Source organism: Ovis canadensis, chromosome 11 (assembly GCF_042477335.2).
Source record: "Ovis canadensis isolate MfBH-ARS-UI-01 breed Bighorn chromosome 11, ARS-UI_OviCan_v2, whole genome shotgun sequence".
NCBI classification, from domain to species: Eukaryota; Metazoa; Chordata; class Mammalia; order Artiodactyla; family Bovidae; genus Ovis; species Ovis canadensis.
In genome coordinates, this window is record NC_091255.1 from 59,005,950 (window position 1) to 59,026,399 (window position 20,450).

General features: G+C 59.2%; 3 protein-coding genes across 17 annotated transcripts; 2 read left to right on the forward strand and 1 right to left on the reverse strand.

Moving 5' to 3' along the window:
- The first annotated feature begins 2,396 nt into the window (after nt 1–2,396).
- DUS1L (dihydrouridine synthase 1 like) lies at nt 2,397–9,653 on the forward strand. 8 transcript variants are annotated; one of them, XM_069541892.1, is made up of 14 exons: nt 2,397–3,123; nt 3,719–4,212; nt 4,853–4,961; nt 5,478–5,528; nt 5,922–6,034; nt 6,513–6,595; nt 6,799–6,902; nt 7,097–7,241; nt 7,484–7,580; nt 7,657–7,745; nt 8,189–8,334; nt 8,791–8,828; nt 9,087–9,162; nt 9,263–9,653. In XM_069541892.1, the coding sequence occupies exons 2-14, from the start codon at nt 3,976–3,978 to the stop codon at nt 9,400–9,402; spliced, it is 1,428 nt and encodes a 475-aa protein (XP_069397993.1). In that variant the 5' UTR covers nt 2,397–3,123; nt 3,719–3,975; the 3' UTR covers nt 9,403–9,653. The 8 variants fall into 8 exon arrangements, with proteins under 8 accessions (XP_069397993.1, XP_069397997.1, XP_069397994.1 ...); XM_069541896.1 differs by having other exon boundaries at nt 2,617–3,123; nt 7,097–7,202; XM_069541893.1 differs by having other exon boundaries at nt 2,846–3,127.
- A 202-nt stretch (nt 9,654–9,855) lies between these two features.
- Nucleotides 9,856–15,252, reverse strand: GPS1 (G protein pathway suppressor 1). Of its 8 annotated transcripts, none has more exons than XM_069541890.1 (14): nt 14,989–15,252; nt 14,023–14,115; nt 13,310–13,491; nt 12,698–12,862; nt 12,441–12,576; nt 12,275–12,352; nt 12,037–12,097; nt 11,515–11,600; nt 11,211–11,305; nt 10,996–11,101; nt 10,828–10,908; nt 10,607–10,744; nt 10,402–10,536; nt 9,856–10,319 (listed from the first exon to the last, which is right to left on the reverse strand). In XM_069541890.1, the coding sequence occupies exons 1-14, from the start codon at nt 15,019–15,021 to the stop codon at nt 10,245–10,247; spliced, it is 1,464 nt and encodes a 487-aa protein (XP_069397991.1). In that variant the 5' UTR covers nt 15,022–15,252; the 3' UTR covers nt 9,856–10,244. The 8 variants fall into 8 exon arrangements, with proteins under 8 accessions (XP_069397991.1, XP_069397992.1, XP_069397987.1 ...); XM_069541891.1 differs by having other exon boundaries at nt 12,037–12,094; nt 14,989–15,094; XM_069541886.1 differs by having other exon boundaries at nt 12,037–12,094; nt 12,698–12,988; nt 14,989–15,094.
- Nucleotides 14,705–19,186, forward strand: RFNG (RFNG O-fucosylpeptide 3-beta-N-acetylglucosaminyltransferase). Its single transcript, XM_069541901.1, has 8 exons — nt 14,705–15,441; nt 15,974–16,022; nt 16,569–16,671; nt 16,781–16,934; nt 17,228–17,316; nt 17,424–17,589; nt 18,160–18,245; nt 18,319–19,186. The coding sequence occupies exons 1-8, from the start codon at nt 15,160–15,162 to the stop codon at nt 18,398–18,400; spliced, it is 1,011 nt and encodes a 336-aa protein (XP_069398002.1). The 5' UTR covers nt 14,705–15,159; the 3' UTR covers nt 18,401–19,186.
- Nucleotides 19,187–20,450: the final 1,264 nt, after the last annotated feature.

Sequence of the window (20,450 nt, forward strand, 5' to 3'; positions counted from 1 at the left end):
TTTTTTTTTTTTCCTGTGTATGTCCTAAATTTTTTGTTTCTTTGACTGTCTTATAAAATTTTTTTAAATACTAGGCATTTATAATATGTTGTAGTAAGTAGCTCTGGACTCTGACCCCCTCCCTGCCTTACTGTATGTGTTTATTGATGTTGGTATTTGTTTGCTCAGTTCCCAACCTGGGTGAATTCTATACAGTCTGTTTCCCCTACAGTGTGTGGCCACTGGTATCTCTACTGGATTTTTTTTGGTTTTATTGGCCACACTGAGGCATGTAGGATCTTAGTTCCCTGACCAGGAATGGAACCTGTGTCCCTTGCACTGGAAGCACAGAGTCTTAACCACTGGACTGCCAGGTAAGTCCTCTACTAAATTTTTAAAAAATCTTTTTTGTTTTAGGGAATTCCTTGGTGGTTCAGTGGTTAGGATTCTGTACTCTCATGGCAGAGGGCTGAGGTACAATCCCTGGTTGGGGAACTTAGCTCCTACAAGCCATGTGGCAAGGCCAAAAATAAAACCTTTTTTTTATATGCAAGCCTGGTTTCCTAAGACTTATCCCTGGGCCATTATAGTTTAATGGCCAGCCAGTTATTAGTTAGTGATTATGCTTAAGTCTACTGAACTGGTAAGGCCTCCACCCTTTGCAGTTAGCAGTTTATTGTTTGGGCCCGCCTTTTTCCTTGCACAAAGCCTCTTTCTTCTTCAGTCAGACAGGTGTATTTAGCTGTGGCCAACTCTGGTCTTTCCTTGCTATACGCACAGCCTAGCAAATCACTATCTTATCAAGACCCATCATGGCTAGCTCATCTACTGAATTTGTTAAATTTATGGCTGGAATACTGCTTTCTCCAACCAGTATCAGGCAGCCAAGATACAGGTTTCTACCCAGTTGTTTGGGGCTTCCCTGGTTGCTCAGACAGTAAAGAATCTGCCTGCAATGTGGGAAACCCAGGTTCAATCCAATCCTTGGGTCAGTAAAATCTCCTGGAGAAGAGAAAGGTTATCCACTTCAGTATTCTTGCTTGGAGAATCCCATGGACAGAGGAGCCTGGAGGGCTACAGTCCATGGGGTAGAAAAGAGTTGGACTTGACTGAGCAGCTAATACTTTCACCCTGTTGTCTGCTATGTGATTACAATTGTTCTCTGGGGCTTTCCCTAATTTCCCAGTCAAGTCAGATCTCTCCAGAGTGTGTAGGAACTAGGAGCCCTCAAGGCCTACCAGGCTCTGGTGGAGTTACCAGTGGAAGGGAGGAAATAAAAGTTGTACAATACTGAAATCATAGACTCCCACTGGTCTTCTCATAGATGTGCGGTTCTTTTTTTTAAATAAGTGCTTTTCAAATATGGTACGAAATTTGATCAACTTCCAGAGTCCTGAAATGGTTGCTTTTAACAATTCTGTCCTTTTTTTTTTTTTGTCCAGTTTTATCTTTGCTTTTTTGGGAAGAAATTTGGTGAGTTCCTCAATCTGCTGTGCCACAAATCCCACCCACGTATGTAAATGTAAAATTTCCAGTAGCCACATTTCAAGAAAGTTAAAAAGATAAAATTAATTGCAATAATATATTTAACCTGAAAAAAGAAAAAAAGGAAAAGTGTTAGTCTTAGCCTCTCAGTCCTGTATGACTTTTTATGACCCCATGGACTGTAGCCCACCAGGCTCCTCTGTCCTTGGAATTCTCCAGGTGAGAACACTGGATTGGGCAGCTTTCCCTTCTCCAGGGAATCCACCCAGGGATCGAACCGGTGTCTCCTGCATTGCAGACACATTCTTTACCATCTGAGCTACCAGGGATTTTGCCATATTAGGCACTCATATGTAACCTAATGTAATATAAAAAATATAATTTCAACATATCATTAATATTTTTTAAATTATCAATTAACTTTTACTTTTTTTCCCCTAAGACTTTGAAACCTGGTGTGTCTTTTTCCTGTTATAGCACGTCTTAATTCAGACCACATTCCAGCACTCAAGATGTGACAGCTGGCTGCCATACTGGACACACAAGGATGGATATTTGATCTTAGGACATAGGGATTTTCAGGTGTGTTAATGATACTGCTCTAAAAATTCCTGTCTTTGGGGGATACTGAGATACTTAAGGATGAAATGATAAAATGAAACTTGGTTCTGCTAAAGGAAAAACTTTCCCTCTTCCCTTTTGGGACTGTTTAGGGGTCCTGCAAATTAAATTGACAAAAGACAGGTGAACAGGAAGAAAGTATATTCACAACCCTCTGGCGGATACAGAAGACCGACACTCAGTAATCAGAGGTAGAGGTTTCTGTACCAAAGGTAATAGGAGAAAGGGAGGGAGAAGGGGGAAACGAGGATCAGTCGGTTTCTTTAGGACAGGGAAGCGAGTATTTAGGAGAATGAGCAGGAGGTAAGGTTGTTATTATATTCGCTAACCCGGTGGCTCTCGCACGTCTTAAGTTTACCATGAAGAATTCTGTGGGTCTGGGAGGCCGAGCGCGGCGCTTTGGGGGCCGCGGGACAGGAATTTCACGCGGTGTTTGCTTTCCGAAATAAAACAGAGATTTTTGGTCCTTCGAAGATCTTTATGAGATTCCGCGTGGGGGCCGAAGAGAGGACTTCAGCCCCGAGCATCTGCTGGGGAGGGCGGGAGCTCGGGTACGGTGGCACCGGGCGATAACCAGCCCCCGCAAGCGAGGGGAGAGTCCCGGCGGCCCCTGTCCGGCCCTACCTCTGCGAAACTGCCCCGCCGCGCCGGGAGGAGTGGACTTCTAGTCTACGACCCCGACTCCGCACACAGCCCCTCCGCCGCGCGGCGGGCCCTTCAGCAGCCGGGCGCGGTTTCCCGGGAATGCGTTTCTCGCAGCACCGCGGGCCGCCCGGAACGGCCTGGCGGAGCACCTCCCGGCGGCCCCAGCGCGGAGCCCTGGGCCCGGCGGCGGCCGGGTGGCGGCCCCAGCGTGGCGGTCTCAAGTCGCGCTGCGAGCCCAGGATCCTCACTCCGCGGTACCCTAGCCGCATCCCCGGAGCTCCCGGTGGGACCCCTAGTGGGCCCCTGGCTATTCCCCCCTGTTCCGAAGGGCCCAGCTGCGTAGAAAGGAGCCGCGACCCGGTTCGGGCGCTCAGGTGGCTCGGCTCCGCCCAGGTAGGTAGGTTCCCTTCAGGTTTGACCCGCGGTTCTCTGGGGCCCCGGGGGTCTTCCTTCGGGTGGAGGTGGAAGGCCCCGCGCTCGGCGCCTCGTGTCCAGGCCTCTGTGGGCATCATCTTGATTTTTACATGTAGCTTCACAGTTCCCGAAAATAAACCCACAGCTGGGCGCTTAGGCAGTTGTTAAGCCGATGACCCTGCTTAATAACTCCCAAAGTAGTACAGGAGGTGGGTGTTCTCTGACAGTGAGCCCCTCGTCACGATCTGTTCCTTTGGGGTTTCGATTGTAAGCCTCAGGCTACCTACCACCTGTTAAGTCACTGTAGGGAACAGTGTCTCTGATAAGGTCGGCCAGGCATGGGTAAGATAAGCCAGAGGGAACGTCCTCGTAGTGCTTTTATACATCTGACACCCAGAGGAGGGCAGAGTGTCCAGGTGACTGCCCTGTGCCCCTTGGTGGGGTCGCCACAGGGTGGTCCTGCCTTGGTGGGGGTCTCCAGGCCTTGTGGGTTGTAGCTGCCTTTTGTGATGGCCTCCCCTGGGCAAAGCACTGACAGGACATCACTCACTGTTCCATTTATTCTTCATGCCAGTCCTGCCAGGCAGACATCTTAATCCCGCTAAGAAGTGAGAGGTTAAAGCGCAGAAAGTTTGAGTAACCTGTCCACGGTCTCCACTGGAAGGCGATGGCAATGAGGCGTCAGTTCCTGTCCTGCATCAGCCGACACCCTTAGCACCCGCATTTGTGACCGTCAGGCAGCGCTAGAGCAGCCTTGAGGGGGTCACCTCCTGCACCTGCGCTCCACTGGCTGCGGCTGAGCCCGTGGTCTTGCCCTTCAGTGTGAAGGCAATGCCAAAGCTGGAAGGCTTCGAGTTCTGGAGCCGCACCCTTCGGGGGGCCCGCCACGTGGTGGCCCCCATGGTGGACCAAAGTGAGCTGGCCTGGAGGCTTCTGAGCCGCCGACATGGGGCCCAACTGTGCTACACACCCATGCTGCATGCCCAGGTTTTTGTCCGTGATGCCAACTACCGCAAGGAGAACCTGTACTGTGATGTGTGCCCTGAGGACCGGCCTCTCATTGTACAGGTTAGCGGCCCAGCCTCCAACGCTGGCCGAGAACCCTTTCCTGGGCTTTTCCAGAAAAGGCTTCCCGACTTTCCGAGATCAGAGGGGCAACAGCAGGCTGGTTCTTGCAGAGGTTGACCTCTCCCCAGTAGCTGCCTCAGACTTTTGGCAAATGGATGGCTTGGGTGCCGGGGAAGATTTGCAGGCCCTCCCTCCCGCCCCCTTGACATCACCCCAAGTGCCCCCTCTTTATCAGACAGACAGAACAGCTCTGCTCTTGGCAAAGTCAGTGATCCTGGCTTTCTGCTACATCTGGGAGGACTGTGTGAATCTGTAACTTGCCCTGCTGGTGGTATGGGGGTGCATCCTAGCTTGGTCACGTTGCCCTTTTTTTTTTTTGTGCCACACTGTGTGACATGTGGGATCTTAGTTCCCCAACCGGAGATTTGAACTCGTGTCCCGTGCAGTGGAAGCATGCCATCTTAACCACTGGACCACCAGGGAAGTCTCTAGCTTGGTCATATTGTATACATCTAAGATAGGATACCATCCTGCAGTCATCCGCTGGGGCCACACCCTCACTGGGTCACCTATGAACCCCTGGGCAGCCCTCGTACCAGGGCCTGGCTGGGGCTTGTGGCAACTTTCATGTCTCTTCCAGTTCTGTGCCAATGACCCAGAGGTGTTTGTCCAGGCAGCTCTCTTGGCTCAGGACTACTGTGATGCCATCGACCTGAATTTGGGCTGCCCACAGATGATCGCCAAACGAGGTAAGAGTTCCTGTTCTGGGGTTCTGCGTTGAGTACCGGCTTTTGGCTAGCGCAAGGCTTGGAGTGCAGAGATGCCAGGTGTGTGGGTGAGCTGGCTGAGGGCCTGGCCCTTCCTCTGGCAGCTTTCTGACGTCGGCCCTTTCTTTGCTCCTCCCTCTGCAAGGCGGCCCTTCTCGGTCGCTGGGGGTAGGGGGCAAGGTTCACCTGGCCGTCAGGGGCTGGCCACTTCCTCCATGCTCAGGAAGTTGCTGGGCTCCCTCTGGATAAATGTATTTTGCTGAAGAGTCCCTCCTCTACCTTTGTGCTGCCTCGGGCACCAGTGGCCACTGCCCTGGCATCTCAGCCTTTCTCCCTCACTGGCCTGAGGAGTTCCTGGTTGGTCAGAGACCATGTGGGGTGGGCACTCAGCTCAGCACCCTTGAGCTCAGGCCGCCCAACTGAAAGAACGTGGCCAGGCAGGTGGAGGCCAGTGTGGATGCAGGGGGAGGGAGCAGAGGCTGTGCTTGTTCCTCGCAGGTCACTATGGCGCCTTCCTGCAGGAGGAGTGGGACCTGCTCCAGAGAATGAGTGAGTTGGCCCTGTGCTGCCCTCGGGGACTTGGGGCCACATTGTGGTTGGGTGGCAAGCCTGAGACAGCCTAGCAGGGCTCAGGAGAGAACAGTAGCTGGCAGAGTCCTCCTGGCGGTGTGCCCTCCCCCTTCCTGCTGTAGAGGGCGGCTGTGAAGTCGCCTGTCCCATACCTGTTGCCCTCCTTCGAACCAAATAAGACTGCACTAGAGGGAGGCATCCTTGCCTGGACCACCTCTTCCAGTGTTGTCTGAGGCACAACTCACAGCTCCCTGTTAGCAGTGCGGGGCGTCTGCGGAGCCTGTGTTCTTTTGGGGCTTAGCCATGGGTCCCCACAGCCTGCTTGAAGGTGGCAGCACAGTTCTCTCAGGAGCCGACTCTGCCCTTCCCCAGTTCTGCTAGCCCACGAAAGGCTTTCTGTTCCTGTCACATGCAAGATCCGCGTCTTCCCAGAGATTGACAAGACCGTGAGATATGCCCAGATGCTGGAAAAGGCTGGCTGCCAGGTGAGGACTGTGGGCTTCCAGGGCTCCATACTGCTTCTGAACCTCCAAAAACGCCCCTTGAGGGCTTGCCCCTGGGATGGGCAGGAATCAGTGACCTTTAGGTGAGGCCTGATGCAGGCAGCGAAGTCCCATGCTTGCGTCCAAGAGGCCAGTATTGCCTAGGGGTGGTGCTGGGCCTGAATCACCTCCCCACCCACCCCCACCAGTCCTGGGGTCAGGCTGGTGCTTGTTCCTCCCTCACACCTTTAACCTTGGCAGCAGGAGTGTTGCCACTGCGGAGAGGACTGGCCCTTGAAAGGACAGAAGGACAGCTCTGACATGGGAGTCCTAGGCAGCACTCCCAGGGCGTCAGCTGGCCCAAGTGTGGCCCAGAGGAATGAGGGAAGCCGATGCCCGAAAAGCCAAAGGCAGGGGGTACGCTGGAGTGTTGGGGGCTGCAGTTGCAAGTGGAGCTGAACCAGGTGCTCCTATGCTCTAGTTGCTGACTGTCCACGGGCGCACCAAGGAGCAGAAGGGTCCCCTGTCAGGCACCGCGTCCTGGGAGCACATTAAGGCTGTGCGGTGAGTGGACACAGAGTGAACCCAGGGCGGGGAGACAGCCCAGCCCCCAGGCGAGGCCCTCAGCCCTCTGGGCACGAGATGAGGGCACAGGGCCTGAGGGTGAGCAGCACAGTGGGAGGATGGAGTTTGGGGGCCTGGTACTGCCCCCAGGGTTGGGGGAAACAGCATCCTTCTGAGTATCTGCTCGTCCTGTTCCCTGACAGGAAGGCGGTGGCCATACCTGTGTTCGCCAACGGGAACATCCAGTGCCTGCGGGACGTGGAGCGCTGCATCCAGGACACAGGGGTACAAGGGGTCATGAGTGCAGGTGAGGCTGTGCCCTCGCCTGCAGCTGGTCCACCGTCAGGTGCTTGGGGGGTCCGTCCACATCGTGGCACCACTGGCCCAGCTGAGGAGCCTCCATCTGCCTGACTGGCCAGCACTCTCAGGCCAGTGGCCAGCCTTGCCCCGGGAATGGCCAGGCACGGGGGCCCCTGAGCCTTGCGTCACCTTCCCCTGCAGAGGGAAACCTGCACAACCCTGCCCTGTTCGAGGGCCGCAGCCCCGCCGTGTGGGAGCTGGCCGAGGAGTACCTGGACATCGTGCGGCAGCACCCCTGCCCCCTCTCGTACGTCCGGGCCCATCTCTTTAAGCTGTGGCACCACACGTGAGTCACCTCCCATGGCAGAGGCTGTCTGATCGAGCCTTGCCTGGGGCCTTTGCGGTTTTTAAGACGAGCTGTCCACATTCACAAAACCCCCACCTGCCACCAGGTCAGGTCTGGGAGGACCACAGTGACGTGGTGAGGTTGGGTGGGAGGAGAGATTGTGCCCCTCTGTGCCCAAGGCTCAGGGTCAGCAGTTGGGAGGTGGGGGCTGAGCTGGCTCTCCGATGGGGCGTCTGTATCAGGCTGCAGGTGCATCAGCAGCTTCGAGAGGAGCTCGCCAAAGTGAAGACCCTGGAGGGCATTGCTGCAGTGAGCCAGGAGCTGAAGCTGCGGTGTCAGGTAGGTGCTGGGCCACCGTGTGGTGCGAGAGACTTGGTCTCGGGCCTCTTACTGAGGGCCCTCTGGGCTTTTCCAGGAGGATATATCCAGGCAGAAGGAGGGAGAGAAGCCTTCAGGAGGCTTGCCTTTTTTTCATTGGATCTGCCAGCCCTACTTCCGGCCAGGGTGAGCCTCCTGCACATGGGCTGACCTGGGTGGGAGGTGTTACCCGGAGGAGGGGATTCTTCTGCCTGCTGCCCAGCCTTGGTGGGCCTGTTGGAGGCTCAGCTCCATCCCTTGGCAACTAGGGGCCTCCTTCCTTGTAAGCCTGTGCTGTTTTATTTAAATCTCTTTTTCCATATGAGGCTTCTCTAAGGTCCTCTGACCCTGAGTGGATTTGTCCTGGGATCAGCTAGACCCTCTCTAGCTTCATCTGGACTTTCTGAAGTGAGGCTGGGCTGTCCTCTGTAGCCACAGCCCTAGCCAGGGTTCAGACACTGGTGTCCCAGCCTCTGTGCTGGCTGCTCGGGCCTCAGCAGAGTTGCACATGCATCCTCATCTAGGGACTGTGACTGGTGGGCTGCCTCTCATGGGTGTCCCTCAGCTCTGCCCATCATCCCCACTTTCAGGCCCAAGGAGGGGAGCAAGGAGAATGGAGGTGCCCGCAGCAAGCGGGCCCTGGAGGAGGAGGAGGGCACCACGGATGTCTTATCCAAGAACAAGCAGAAGAAGAAGCTAAGGAACCCCCACAAGACCTTTGACCCCTCGCTGAAGCGTAAGTGGCTCCCACCACTGGAGTCTGGGGAAAAGGCCAGCCCCTAACAGGTCCCCCACGGTCGGGTGGCTCTGCTGCTTCCTAAGCTGTGGGCAGTACAGCAGGAAGGGCCCTGCAGCCCCTAAGGAGACTAGTGGGTTCCCCGAGGCCACAGCCAGCCAGCGATCCTGCCTGCCACAGTCCCTCAGCTGTTGCCCTAAGCAGCTCGAGAGGCAGGAGTAGCGCTAGGGGCTGCCGTGCCCAGGAAGGACCTTCAGGTGGGAGGCACACAGCACGGGGCATGGAACCCATGGGTCCTGGGTGGGTGGGATGAGGTTTCCCAGCAGGACCATGTATGCTGTGTCCTCTGCCCGTCCTAAGGGAGCAGGGACGCCTATCCAGGGCTACATGTGAGAGGTGGCAGTGGTGGGTGGCCTCGCCTAGTTCAAACAGTGCCTCCTTTTGCTCTTTTCTCAGCAAAATACGCAAAGTGTGATCAGTGTGGAAACCCAAAGGTGAGTCCATCTGTCCTGGCTGTTAACATCTAGGGAAGGGCCCAGCCCCAGGATGGGTGGGGACCTGACGGGCAGTCCTTTTTCGGTCTGTGCTGATGGAAGTCAGGCCACAGCCCACAGTAGGGGGGGCTTCTTTCCTGTAAAGTAGCTGTGCCTGGCCTCAGGACAGCTCTTCCATGCTCCTGGCTACTCACTCAGGCTACAGGGTGGCCAAGGAACGGGTATTAGCCCCTGGCTCACAAGCTTTTCTGTGTCCAGGGCAACAGGTGTGTGTTTAACCTATGCCGGGGCTGCTGCAAGAAGCGAGCTTTCAAAGAGACCGCTGACTGCCCAGGTGAGGAGCGCCTGCCGCCATCAGCACCACCCCGTTCCCCAGTGGGCAGTGGAGCCTCAGCCTCCTGAGCCCCATTTCCCTCCTCCTGCCCCTCTGCCAGGTCACGGACTGCTTTTTAAAACCAAATTGGAGAGGTCTCTGGCCTGGAAGGGTGCCCAGCCACGGCTGCAGGAACCACAGCAGGCTGGGCCTGGAGAACCAGGTGGCTTCCCTGAGGTTGTGGGCAGTGCCCTTGCCTAAAAAGGGCAGCTGTAGCCCCATGTGCCACCCCCTCAGGCCTGCTGCTGAAGCCTCAACCCACGTCCCACTTAAGGAAACGCCTTTACTCAGGGAACCTCCTGCTACTTCACACGGAAGGATAAGCTGGTCTTCCCTTCGGCCCATGCTGGGGGCCCGGAGATGCTGCACCGAGGAGCAGGCTCCCAGGCTGGACCTGCCCATCCTCACAGCCCGCGTGTGTTCAAGATGAACAATAAACCATTTCAAAGATGGGACGTTTTTGATACCTGAATATTGAGGCCAGTAGGGGCCGACCTTAGAACAGGGGAAGTGGGCAAGGCACCGCCTGCCTTCATCTTCTTAGCCATGGAGACCTGCCTAACGGAGGGCCACGCGCTGACCTCAGCCCTGCAAAGCCAAGTAGAGTGTGAGGAAGGGGGCCCCACGGAGACAGGAAGGAGTGGTGCCAGGGGCTGTTCTCAGGCTGCCCTTTAATGGACTAAGATTCAACAACGCTGCAACCTCAAATGATGTGCCCACATGGAGGCTGGGAGGCCGCGCTGCCAGGTGGGGGGCCCAGGTGCCATGTGGGTGAGCCCTGTCAGCTTCTCCTTCACAAAGCCCACCTCCTCCCCAGGGCCCCTGACAAGGTGCAGCAAGGGGGAGGGGCCATGAGAGTCTGGGCACATGAAAGCCCAGGCGGGGGCGCCAAGGACTAGCGTCATCTGCAGCCAGACCCCTGCAGGTGGGCCACAGGCAACACCTCCGGAGGTGCTGCTGGAGCAGGTGAGAGGCCCAGGAGTCCGAGGGTGGGGGTGGGCAGGGTGGGGGTGCGCAGACCATCCTGGAGACAGAGGTTGCTCTTACATGTTGGTGCTCATCCGGGACTGGCTGTTGGCCGGTGTCAGCTCCCCTTGGCTCCCTTCCCGGGGAGGGGACTGCAATGGACACAAAGGCTCAGACCAGGAAAGTGTGTGCACCCGTCCCAACCCCCAGTCCCAGGGCTGTCCCTGCCCACACCTTGACGTGGATCTGGTTGCGCAGAACGGCCGCCCGTAGGATCATGGCTTTGGCACGGCGCTGGAACTCCTTGCCCATCAGCAGAGACTTCTCAAAGGTGGTGCTGCGTTGATCTACGTCCCGGGCATACAGGATCTGTGGAGGTGCAAGGTTCAGTGGGGCCCAAGGTCCCCCTCCTGCACCCCACGGCCCTGAGTCTGGCCACCTTGCTGTGGGAGTCGATGCGGGCATTGATGAGCCCTTCCAGGATGAGCTGCGTCAACTCATCCTCCAGCGCTGCTACTGTGGTGTTGAAGGCTGTGGCCATCTTGCGCATGTCAGCTGACACGTAGGGGCTGAAATACTGCAGAGCAGAGGGGACATGAGTTACCCAAAGATGCCTTCGTAGCGCCCTGCCTTGGCCTCAGCCTCCACCAGAATGCTCACCTGAATGAGCGCCCGGTTGCGAATCTGCGTGTACAGGGTCCTGACGTGGGGAGCCAGGTACATGTCTAGCAGCAGATTGTCCTGGCGAGGACAGCCAATCAGGGACAGCTTGCCCCAGGCCTTCTGAACTTGCCCACCCTCCCAGCCAGGCCAGGCCAGGCCCCTCACCTTCATCTCATCCAGCATCTTCAGGCACGAGGCATACTTGGACTCGTAGAATTTGAAGATAATGTCCCGAACCTGTGGCTCCAGCTCCAAGAACAACTTGAAGGAGCTGCAGATGCCAGATTCCTCAGAGCTGGCCCTGCCCACCCACCCGCCCTGGAGGCAGCCGGGAGCACAGGAGCGGGGCTGCAGGGCCCAGCACTCCACCCTCCACCCACCTGCTGGAGATGACGTTGCGCTGCAGCTCCTGCCGATCAAAGGTGGCCAAAGCGCACAAGCCGCCGTACACGGCCACGTTACTGGCGGAGAGCAGCTGCGGAGCAAGGGAGGTGATCAGAGGCCTGGGGCCAGCGGCAGGCGGCACGGAAGTCTGGGCCAGGCCCACCCCAGCTCACCCATCGGCCCCTCAGAATGCCCAGGACCTCATGAGGATAAGCCCCCAACAGAGAGCCCAACTCTTGAGCCCTCAGCCTGCTTCCCAAGTCCCAGTGAGGTCTCCCCAGACACCCTCACACCCCTCACCTCAGGGAAGTCGCAGTGGTCGAAGGAAGCCAGCAGAAAGCACTTGGCAGCCTGCTTGTACTTGCGTGCTGCCAACTCAGCCAAGCCTGGGGGGCAGCAGGGGGAGGAAGGATGAAGCCCAGAGGAAGCTGCCCATCAACAGGCGCACCTGGGACAGAAACGCTGGCGAGGGAGAGGCAACCTTGTCGGCCAGCATCAGCAGCTTTCTGGGAGAGCAAGGCACCCAAGGAGGCCGAGCAGCTGCTGTTACTACTGCAAAGGGCACCCGAGCTGTTCAGCTGACGGGGTGGGAATAGTGGTGACGGGGGGCACGGGGATGGAAGTGGGGGTAACCAGCCAGGATGGCAGCTATCAGAAGGCAATGCCTGTACCCCCAACCACGGGTTACTACCCCCGACCTCCCCGAGGGGGACGTGAGTCGGGCAAGTGTCAGGTGTGTGCAGCACAGGTTTGGGGCTTATGTGCTTCCTGGGCTGGGGTCAGTTGGGGTGCCCTCCTGCCCCTATGCCCCAGGGTCCTTACCTGCCGCACACTTGAGCTTGGTGAGGATGGCCTGAGTCTGGGTGTCACGCTCCCCACGCTGCTGCAGAAGGTGGCACAAGTGAGCGACCCATGCCCTCCATACCCGCATCAACTCCCAGGCACCCAGTTCCAGCCTAAGAGGAGCAGAGGCAGACTCCAGGAGGATGGGGCCCACCAGGGTCAGTAGTGGTCAGGGCTCCTGGATCAGGGTTTGAGGGGTGGAGAGCTATCTTTTTACCTCGGCGATTTCCGGGGTGGACTCTGCCTTGCTGACGTAGCTCAGCACATGAGACCAATTCTGCAAGTAGACACTGACCTGGCAGGCAGATGGGATGCACTCAGCCTGGGCGCCCCCTCCTGGCCCACTGGCATTGCTGCCCCAGGGCCACCCACCCTGGGCCCACCTTGATGACATTGAGGCACATGTTAATGACATGCTTGGCGCTGGTGCAGTAGTCCCGGGCCCGGGAGTAACACTTGAGGGCATTGCTGAGATCCCCACAGTCCAGATAGTGGTCACCCAGGTCATCATGTCCACGCCTGTGGGTCCAGGCACAAGTGGTCATTGGCTGGGCCATAGGACTGGCTGTCCAACCCCCAACTCCAAGGGCACACCTGAAGCTCTCCTGATGAAGCCCACCTCCCAGCCCCCTGGGCATACCTGATGCTCTCCTTGATAGAATTGCCCTTGTAGTTCTTCAGATCTGTGTCCAATTTCTCCAGCTTCAGCAAGGCCTTCTTTCTCGTGGCCTCCACCCAAGCTGTGTCCAAGGGTGGGGGCTCCACGCCACTCTCGGGGATGGCATCAGGCGCATTCTGCAGCTCCCTGAGGGAGGACCTGGCCATCAGGGGCCCACGTGCAGGGGGGGCGGGTGCCTCCCAGCGGCCCTCACCCCCATCGGGAGAGCGCCCAGTTGGCACAGGGGCAGCTGTGACAGCAGGAGCCCGCAGCCTGGCGGGAAAGCCCAGCAAGAAATGAGTCACACGGCTGTGCCGAGAAGCAAGAAGCTGCCATCTCCACAGGCTCTGCCCGGCGTCAGAACTGCACACGCGCACACACGCGTGCAGATGTGGAGAGAGCCTGAACGCCCAGCAGGGAGAGTGAGAATCTCGCCCAGTGAGCCGTTCCCCACCCCCTCCTGGCTTTTCAACAAGAAAGCCAGATCACTGTGTTCTGGAGCCAAATGCTGCAGGAACACAAGAAAGGCCCCTGCCTGGGCTGGCCATACACTACACCCTGTCCCTGCCCCACCTTGCTGAGCCCTGGCCTCACCTGGCAGCCTCTGAGAGCTTGCGGTGGATCTCCTCATACATGTCCACATTGAAAGTTCTCTGCACAAAGGACAGGGCCATCTTCAGGGCCTCCACTCGCAGAGAGGGGCAGTGGTCAGCAATGAACTGCAGTCGCTCGATACGCATCAGGCCACTATAGCTGGCCGCATACTGCTCCAGATCCTGGGGGCAGAGGTGGATTGTGCAAGCTGGGACCCTGGACCCCAAGCCCCTGCCAGTGGATCAGGAGCCGGGATATGTGGACACCAAATCAACCACTGTCTGGGGTCCGAGGAAAGACCACTCAGGATGGGCCAGTGCATGGGCCTGGAGTAAAGCTCTGCCCTGGGGGTGAATGGTCACAGCCATGTGGGTGAGCAATGAGGAGGCAGGGCTTCCCAAGGTGGGCCCAAGGAAGACCTGTCCTCACAATGAGACTTGACCTTCAGAGGCCTGGCGCAAGGTGCTTCTCCATGTGGGGGAGAAGAAGCTGCAGGGTCTGGAGGAGGCCAGCAACCCATTAAAACGGGCAACTAGATATTTCAGTCCATTTGGTGGCAGAGTCAGACACGACTGAGCAACTGAACAAGAGTCTAAAGGTTTCTGAGTTAGAAAAAGATGTGGTCAGGGAGCCTAGCCTGGGACTTCCCGACAGGACTGACACTCCAACCAGCCCCTGACCCACCCCGGAGGAGAGCCCGCCAGACTCCATACCAGGGTGGGGTTCTCCACCACGTAGTTGACATCGGGCGCATTCTGCGGGTCCTCCTGGGGGTCCACGTCAATCTGCATGGGCTCCACGGCCCCCTGCAACATGGGCAGTCACCTTGGCACATTGAGGGGGAGAAGCCCAGGGAGGGCGAGAGGCCCTCACTGTGCCCAGCTCAGCTCTGCCCGCCATCTCCCAGGCGGGCGGGATTCTGTCCCAAGACCTTCCCCACTGCCCACCAAGTCCCGCGCCGCCACACCAGGGATGGGGTTCCTGGCCAGACTGTTGGCTCAAGAGCTGAACGCTCGGCCGGACCATGATGGCCCATCTCTGGGGCGGGAACCAGATGCCGGAGGACCACTGCCCAGGGACCCCCAAGGGTCGCTACGCGCTCCCAGCCACCATCCTGACAGCAGCCTCCTCCAAGCCACGGGCGGCCTCGACCCCGGCGCGGCCGAGCAGCCGGAGCCGCAGCGCCGGGCAAGTCCCGCGGCTGGACCGGGCCGCAGTCGCGGCCGGGAGGCGGGAGTGGGGCACCTGGGCGCCCTGCGCAGCCCGGCGGGCGGGCGGGCTGGTCCCGGCCCCTGTCCTGGAAGGTACCTCATAAAGCAGCGTACAGGCCGACAGGCTGGCGCTCAGGCTGAAGTCCCCGGCCGTGCCCGGCAGGAAGAGCTCTGACCTACCGCTGGGAGGGGTGCAGTGCACATCTGCCACTGACGACGCGGCCGCGCGGGGGGCCGGGCCACCCTGCATTCTGTCCTGACTCTCTGCACCCCCCGACCCTGACACAGAGCTGGCTGGCTGCTGAAGGAGAGAGAGCGTTAGCGCGCCGGGCCTGCCGGGGCCGACGGGAGGGACGCTGCGGCCGGAGGCCGGGCGCGAGAAGGACGCCGCGCGAGGGGCGCGCACGGCCGGCCCCGCTCCGGCCCGGCGGAGGGGACGCGGAGGGGCCGCCGGCCGCGGCTCGTTACCTGCAAGTTAAACACCTGAACCGGCAGCGGCATCTTCGCCCACCCCGCCGCGGCGCACAGTCCACTTCCGGGGCAGCGCGCCGCGACTTCCGGGTCGCGGCGTGGGAGGGGCGGCTCTTAAAGGGGCCGCGGCGCGCCTGGCCGGGCGGTGCCCGCGCGTCCCGCGGCCGCATGAGCCGCGCGCGGAGGGCACTTTGCCGGGCCTGCCTCGCGCTGGCCGCGGCCCTGGGTGCGCTGCTGCTTCTGCCGTTGCCCCGCGCGCCTGCGCCCGCGCCAGCCCCGACCCGGGCCCTGGCCCCCGGATCCGGCCCGCGCGCGCCCCCTGCCCGGCCCGCCACCGCCCCCCGCCTGCGGCCCGAAGACGTCTTCATCGCAGTCAAGACCACCCGAAAAAACCACGGGCCGCGCTTGGGGCTACTGCTGCGCACTTGGATCTCCCGGGCCCGACGGCAGGTGGGTCTCGCCCGGGGACCCCGCCGACTCCGGAACCCCCGCTGACTCGGGACACCACCCCCCCGCCCAGCCCCCGCCTCTGGCAAACTCGCACGCCCTGAGATCCCCACTCCTTCATCCTCAACTTGCACCCTGCCCTGGACCTCACCCAGGATCCACCCCAAGACCCCCTACCCACAGATGTGTCCCCAACATGGCTGTCAGGCCCCATGCCTGAGAACGCAGGGACCCAGGACCCCCAATGCCCACCCTCTCCTGCCCCTTCTCAGGCTCTAGTCTTGAGTGGGTTCTCCCAGCTGACACTGGGCTGAGACCCCAGAAACTCCTCCAGCAAGAGCAAGCCTGGCCCTGGCAGCACTGGGGATGCTGCGGGTAGAGCAGGTTCACCACCCTCCCTTCTCCTGGATCCCCAAGCCCAGGCTTGCCTGTCCAGGTTCATTCACCCTTGCTCACCAGGCCAAGGCCCTGCCAGGCCCAGAGTCCCTGGGGTGGAGGGCTGCCCCTTGAAACCTCACAGGCCATCTCTCTACAGACGTTTATCTTTACCGACGGGGACGACCCTGAACTACAGCTCCAGGGAGGTGAGTGCCCTCCCCAGCCCAGCCCAGCTGCCGTGTCTGAAGGGTCTCCTCAGCTATCTCTCGGTCCAATGCCACGCAGCCCCCTGCTGTGTACACAGGTCCAGAGAAATTAAGGCACCTGCTTAGGGTCATACAGCTGGTAGAGAACAGAGCCTGGCATCCAGGGTCCACCCTTCCAGCTGCGCTCTGGTTACTGGCTGACTTCCCAGGGCCTCTGGCTGGAGCCACGTCCCCTGAAGAAGGGCCAGCAGGGAACCATGCCTTCCAGGCCTACCCTGATGGGGATGGTCCAGCCTCTCAGTCCTGTTTCCTGGTGGGTTTGCTTTCATGGGATTCCAAGTGGTTGTCATCTGCCTGGACCTCAGATGGCGGCAACAGGGTCAACTGAGCAAGGCCAAGACAGGACTGTGATTGGGTCCGACATCATGGTCTTGAACAGGACAGGCCCCGTGCCGGCCAGCCAGCGGCATTTAGCCCAACTTTAGTGGGGTGTGCTGGCAGCAGGTCTCACCCCAGCCCTCAAGCTTCCGTTTCTCCAATGGGCAGGTGGCCACGTCATCAACACCAACTGCTCTGCCGTGCACACCCGCCAGGCTCTGTGCTGCAAGATGTCAGTGGAATACGACAAGTTTATTGAGTCCGGACGCAAGTATGTGGTGGCCCAGGGCCAAGGGAGGCTGGGCCCCAACATGGGTCAGGGGCTTCCCTGCCCCCACCTTCAGGGCCCAGCCTGGCTCCAGACTTCTACACGTTCCCAGGTGGTTCTGCCACGTGGATGATGACAACTATGTGAACCCCAAAGGCCTGCTGCAGCTGCTGTCCACCTTCTCACCCAGCCAGGACATCTACCTGGGGCGGCCCAGCCTGGACCACCCCATCGAGGCTACCGAGAGGATCCAGGGAGGTGGAACCGTGCGTGCTGGGGCGAAGCGGGGAGGGGCAGCTGAGAGTATAGAGACCCCAGCAAGGAAGGGCTAGGGCTGATGCCCAGTCCACCCAGATGGGGTGTTTTGGGAACTGGGGCAAGACAGGAGGGGCTGGAGCCTCAGGCAACTGAGTTGTGGAAGCCCCTGTCTTCTTGTGCCTTGGGGAGCTTCTGCCCCCGGGCCTGGAAGCAGTTAAGGGACAGCTGAAGGACAGTTCTCAGGGTGTCCAGATAAAGAGTTAGGGTGAGGGACCCTGACTAGTGGCTCCCTCCTTTTCAGGTGACCACGGTCAAGTTCTGGTTCGCTACCGGTGGGGCCGGGTTCTGCCTAAGTAGAGGCCTTGCTCTCAAGATGAGCCCATGGGCCAGGTGACGGAGGCGTGGCGGGGGGGACGCAGGTGCTGGCTGCTGTGGGTTGGGGGTTGGGGTTCCCCAAGGCTGGAGAGTCGCTGACCTGTCCCCCCTCTGCTCCCCAGCCTGGGCGGCTTCATGAGCACAGCCGAGCGGGTACGGCTGCCAGACGACTGCACGGTGGGCTACATCGTGGAGGGGCTGCTGGGCGCTCGCCTGCTGCACAGCTCGCTATTCCACTCCCACCTGGAGAACCTACAGAAGCTGTCACCCGACACCCTGCTCCAGCAGGTAGGCCAGCTGGGCCCCTGCCGCGTCCATGGCCGTCCCTGCACGGGGGCCGTGGCCCCGTGGCTCCCCCCAGCTGAGCAAGGGCTCAGGGAGAGATTCTGGTGAGACAGCCGTGGGTCCCAGCATGACAGCAAAGTTTCGTGGACCCTGAATCCAGGCTGCTGGGACCCGGAGTCCCAGCCATGGGGGACCCCCAGGCTCACATGAGGGCCTGTTTGTAAGGAACAGCTGCTGCACCTTCCCAGAGGGCAGCCCTGGGTAGCAGGGCTGGGGACAGTGGTCTGGGCATGACTAGTGTTACAGACCTGGCCCAGGCAGGGGGTTCAGGACCTCTCGCCCCTACATGTGTGCCAGCGGCCTCCCCCAGGTATCTGCTGTGCTGGCCACACTGCTCAGCCCCCATCAGGCCCCATCACCTTTCCGTGGTGTTTCTGAGCTTGCCCTAAGAATGCTGACTCCGGGTGGGGCAGTGGGGTCCCTGGAATCCAGGAGGCCAAGCACCGTCTCTGTTGGAGAACAAGATAGGAGGCGCCGGCCCTGAGAGTGACTCTGCTTCCTCTCCTCCCCCAGGTCACCTTGAGTTACGGGGGACCCGAGAACCCACATAACGTGGTGAACGTGGCTGGGGGCTTCAGCCTGCAGCAGGATCCCACGCGGTGAGCGGGCCGTGGGGAGGAGTGCTAGGGCCAGCGCACCCCTCCCGCAGCCTGACCCCCACTTCCCTCCCAGGTTTAAGTCCATCCACTGCCTTCTCTACCCGGACACGGACTGGTGTCCCGTGCAGAAGCAGAGCGACCTCGCCCCTCGGTGATCCCAGACCCGAAAGCCTGGCTCTGCCCCAGGTGCAAGTGGGCGAACAGTGCTGGAACAGTGCTGCCCCCTCCTGGGCTCAGTTGGCTACTCCAGGCGGCGACGGCCGGGCCCTCATCCAGGGAGATACGGGCGCCCAGCAGGCCTCCCCACAGCCCCGGGCGGGCCCGGGTGACCTGGCGCTGTGGGAGAGGAGGACAGTGCTGGGCGTCTGGGAGGGGGCTGGCATCCGCCTCCCAGGGCTCCATCCTGTTCCTTCACCTGCGGGAGACAGGATTCTAGGCCAGGGTGGTGTGCGAGATGCTGCCCCCTAGAGGTGACTGCCGGACGCCTTACTTACTGTTCTCTTGGGATGCCACCCTTCCCACTGGAGCCCAGCCAGGGCCTCTGCCTCCACGGGGAACTGCACGCAAGGCTGCAGACCCTCTGGACAGCTGTGCTCTTGGGTGCAGCTTACTCCTAGCCAGGTTGTCTCCATTCAGAGGCCACCTTCTCTTGGCTGAGAGGTCCTTCCTGAGGGATCTCAAAGACACTTTTCCTCCGCTCTGACTCATTGCTCAGTACTTTCCATCCTTTCCCCGTCCCGGGGGCCGCAAGTCCATGAAACGGCAGGAGCCTTTTGTTTGGGGCCCCCTCTGCAGTGAGACATCCCCATCCCACCAGCTGACCCACGCTGACCTTGACAGTGCCTTTCCACAGGAGGAGGGAACAGAACAAGGGGAACCAGCACCTGCCTTCTGGTCTCTCGCGCTGCTATTGCAACAAGTGAATAAAGGCTGGATTGTTACTCTCTGTTGGTCATTGTGTTAATTAACCAGTGACACCTGGCAGCTCAGCTCCAGGCAGGGCCACACAGCATCTAGCTCCTTCCCATGAAGGCACTGCCCGAGACCAGCTCCCTCCCAGGCAGATCTGTGTTCCTTACAGCCTTGCCGGCCCAGCTGAGCCTAAAGCTGCCCACTGGGCTCTTCAGTGTGAGCTGAAGAGTATGTGGGGTGTGGAGGTGTGGTTCCTGCGGGGAATGATGCAAGCAAGACAAACCTTGCTCCAGAAGGCAGACTGCCTGTTAAGACTTGCCTTTTCAGCATACTGTGGAACTATGTGTGTGTGTGTTTGTGCCAGCATGAACAGACGCACACATGAGTGCGTGTGCCTGTGTGCATGGGTGTCCACACGTGTACTTGCATGTATCTGTGAATTGCTGTGTAAATGTGCGTATGTATGTGGGTATGAATGCACGTTGCTATATACATGTGGGCAGGTGTACGTGCGCAGCACAGGCCAGCAACACCCGGTAAGCAGGTTGGAGTCAGCACTCACTGGTGGTCAGGCCGAGCGAGGTTACTTGAAGAAGGGTGTACAGCAGGTCACTAGGAAGTGTCCATGTGCAGCAGCCACCCCCTACCATCGTGTTCCCAGATGTGGACTATGTAACAGCCCTAGACACGCACTGAGCCCGCCGGACCCCAGTCCACTGGGCATCCACAGCACAGAACCAGGACAGCATCAGTTGGACCAAAATGTCCCTCCCCTGGCTGAGCCACTTCAGGCCTGGATCTCTGGGCGAGGGCCACCTCAGAGGTACAGACTCCTCTCTTACCGGGTCCAGAGGAACAGTCACCCCCAAGCCTCCGAACCACCTCCAAGGAGTGGTGGGACTGGCAGGCATCCCGAGGCTGCAGCATGGTCTGCCAGAATGGGTGGTCCATGTGTTGTTCAGACAGAAAAAAGCCTCAAAGAAAACACAAAAATGTTTATATGTGATTGTGCCTGAAAAAAATGCAAAATTGGTAAAGATGCTCTTTTCCTCTTCCTTTGTTGTTCAGTTGCTCAGTCGTGTCCCACTCTGTGACCCCCATGGACTGCAGCATGCCAGGTTCCCCTGTCCTTCACTATCTCCCAAAGTGTGCTCAGATTCACATCCATCAAGTTGGTGATGCATCTGTTTCATCCTCTGCCACCCACTTCTCCTTTGCCTTCCATCTTTCCCAGCATCAGCGTCTTTTCCAATGAGTCGGCTCTTTACATCAGGTGGCCAAAGTATTATAACT

Excerpts from the sequence above, each read along its gene's own strand:
- GPS1 (XM_069541883.1), bottom strand. The coding sequence starts at position 14,770 with ATGCAGGGTGGCCCGGCCCCCCGCGCGGCCGCGTCGTCAGTGGCAGAT. Across the intron at positions 12,989-13,309 it reads AAGCTCTCAGAGGCTGCCAG|GCTGCGGGCTCCTGCTGTCA; the intron begins GTGAGGCCAGGG and ends CTTTCCCGCCAG. Across the intron at positions 11,102-11,210 it reads CGCAACGTCATCTCCAGCAG|CTCCTTCAAGTTGTTCTTGG; the intron begins GTGGGTGGAGGG and ends TGGCATCTGCAG.
- DUS1L (XM_069541892.1), top strand. The coding sequence starts at position 3,976 with ATGCCAAAGCTGGAAGGCTTCGAGTTCTGGAGCCGCACCCTTCGGGGG. Across the intron at positions 4,213-4,852 it reads ACCGGCCTCTCATTGTACAG|TTCTGTGCCAATGACCCAGA; the intron begins GTTAGCGGCCCA and ends TGTCTCTTCCAG. Across the intron at positions 6,596-6,798 it reads GAGCACATTAAGGCTGTGCG|GAAGGCGGTGGCCATACCTG; the intron begins GTGAGTGGACAC and ends GTTCCCTGACAG.
- RFNG (XM_069541901.1), top strand. The coding sequence starts at position 15,160 with ATGAGCCGCGCGCGGAGGGCACTTTGCCGGGCCTGCCTCGCGCTGGCC. Across the intron at positions 15,442-15,973 it reads TCTCCCGGGCCCGACGGCAG|ACGTTTATCTTTACCGACGG; the intron begins GTGGGTCTCGCC and ends ATCTCTCTACAG. Across the intron at positions 18,246-18,318 it reads CTGCAGCAGGATCCCACGCG|GTTTAAGTCCATCCACTGCC; the intron begins GTGAGCGGGCCG and ends CTTCCCTCCCAG.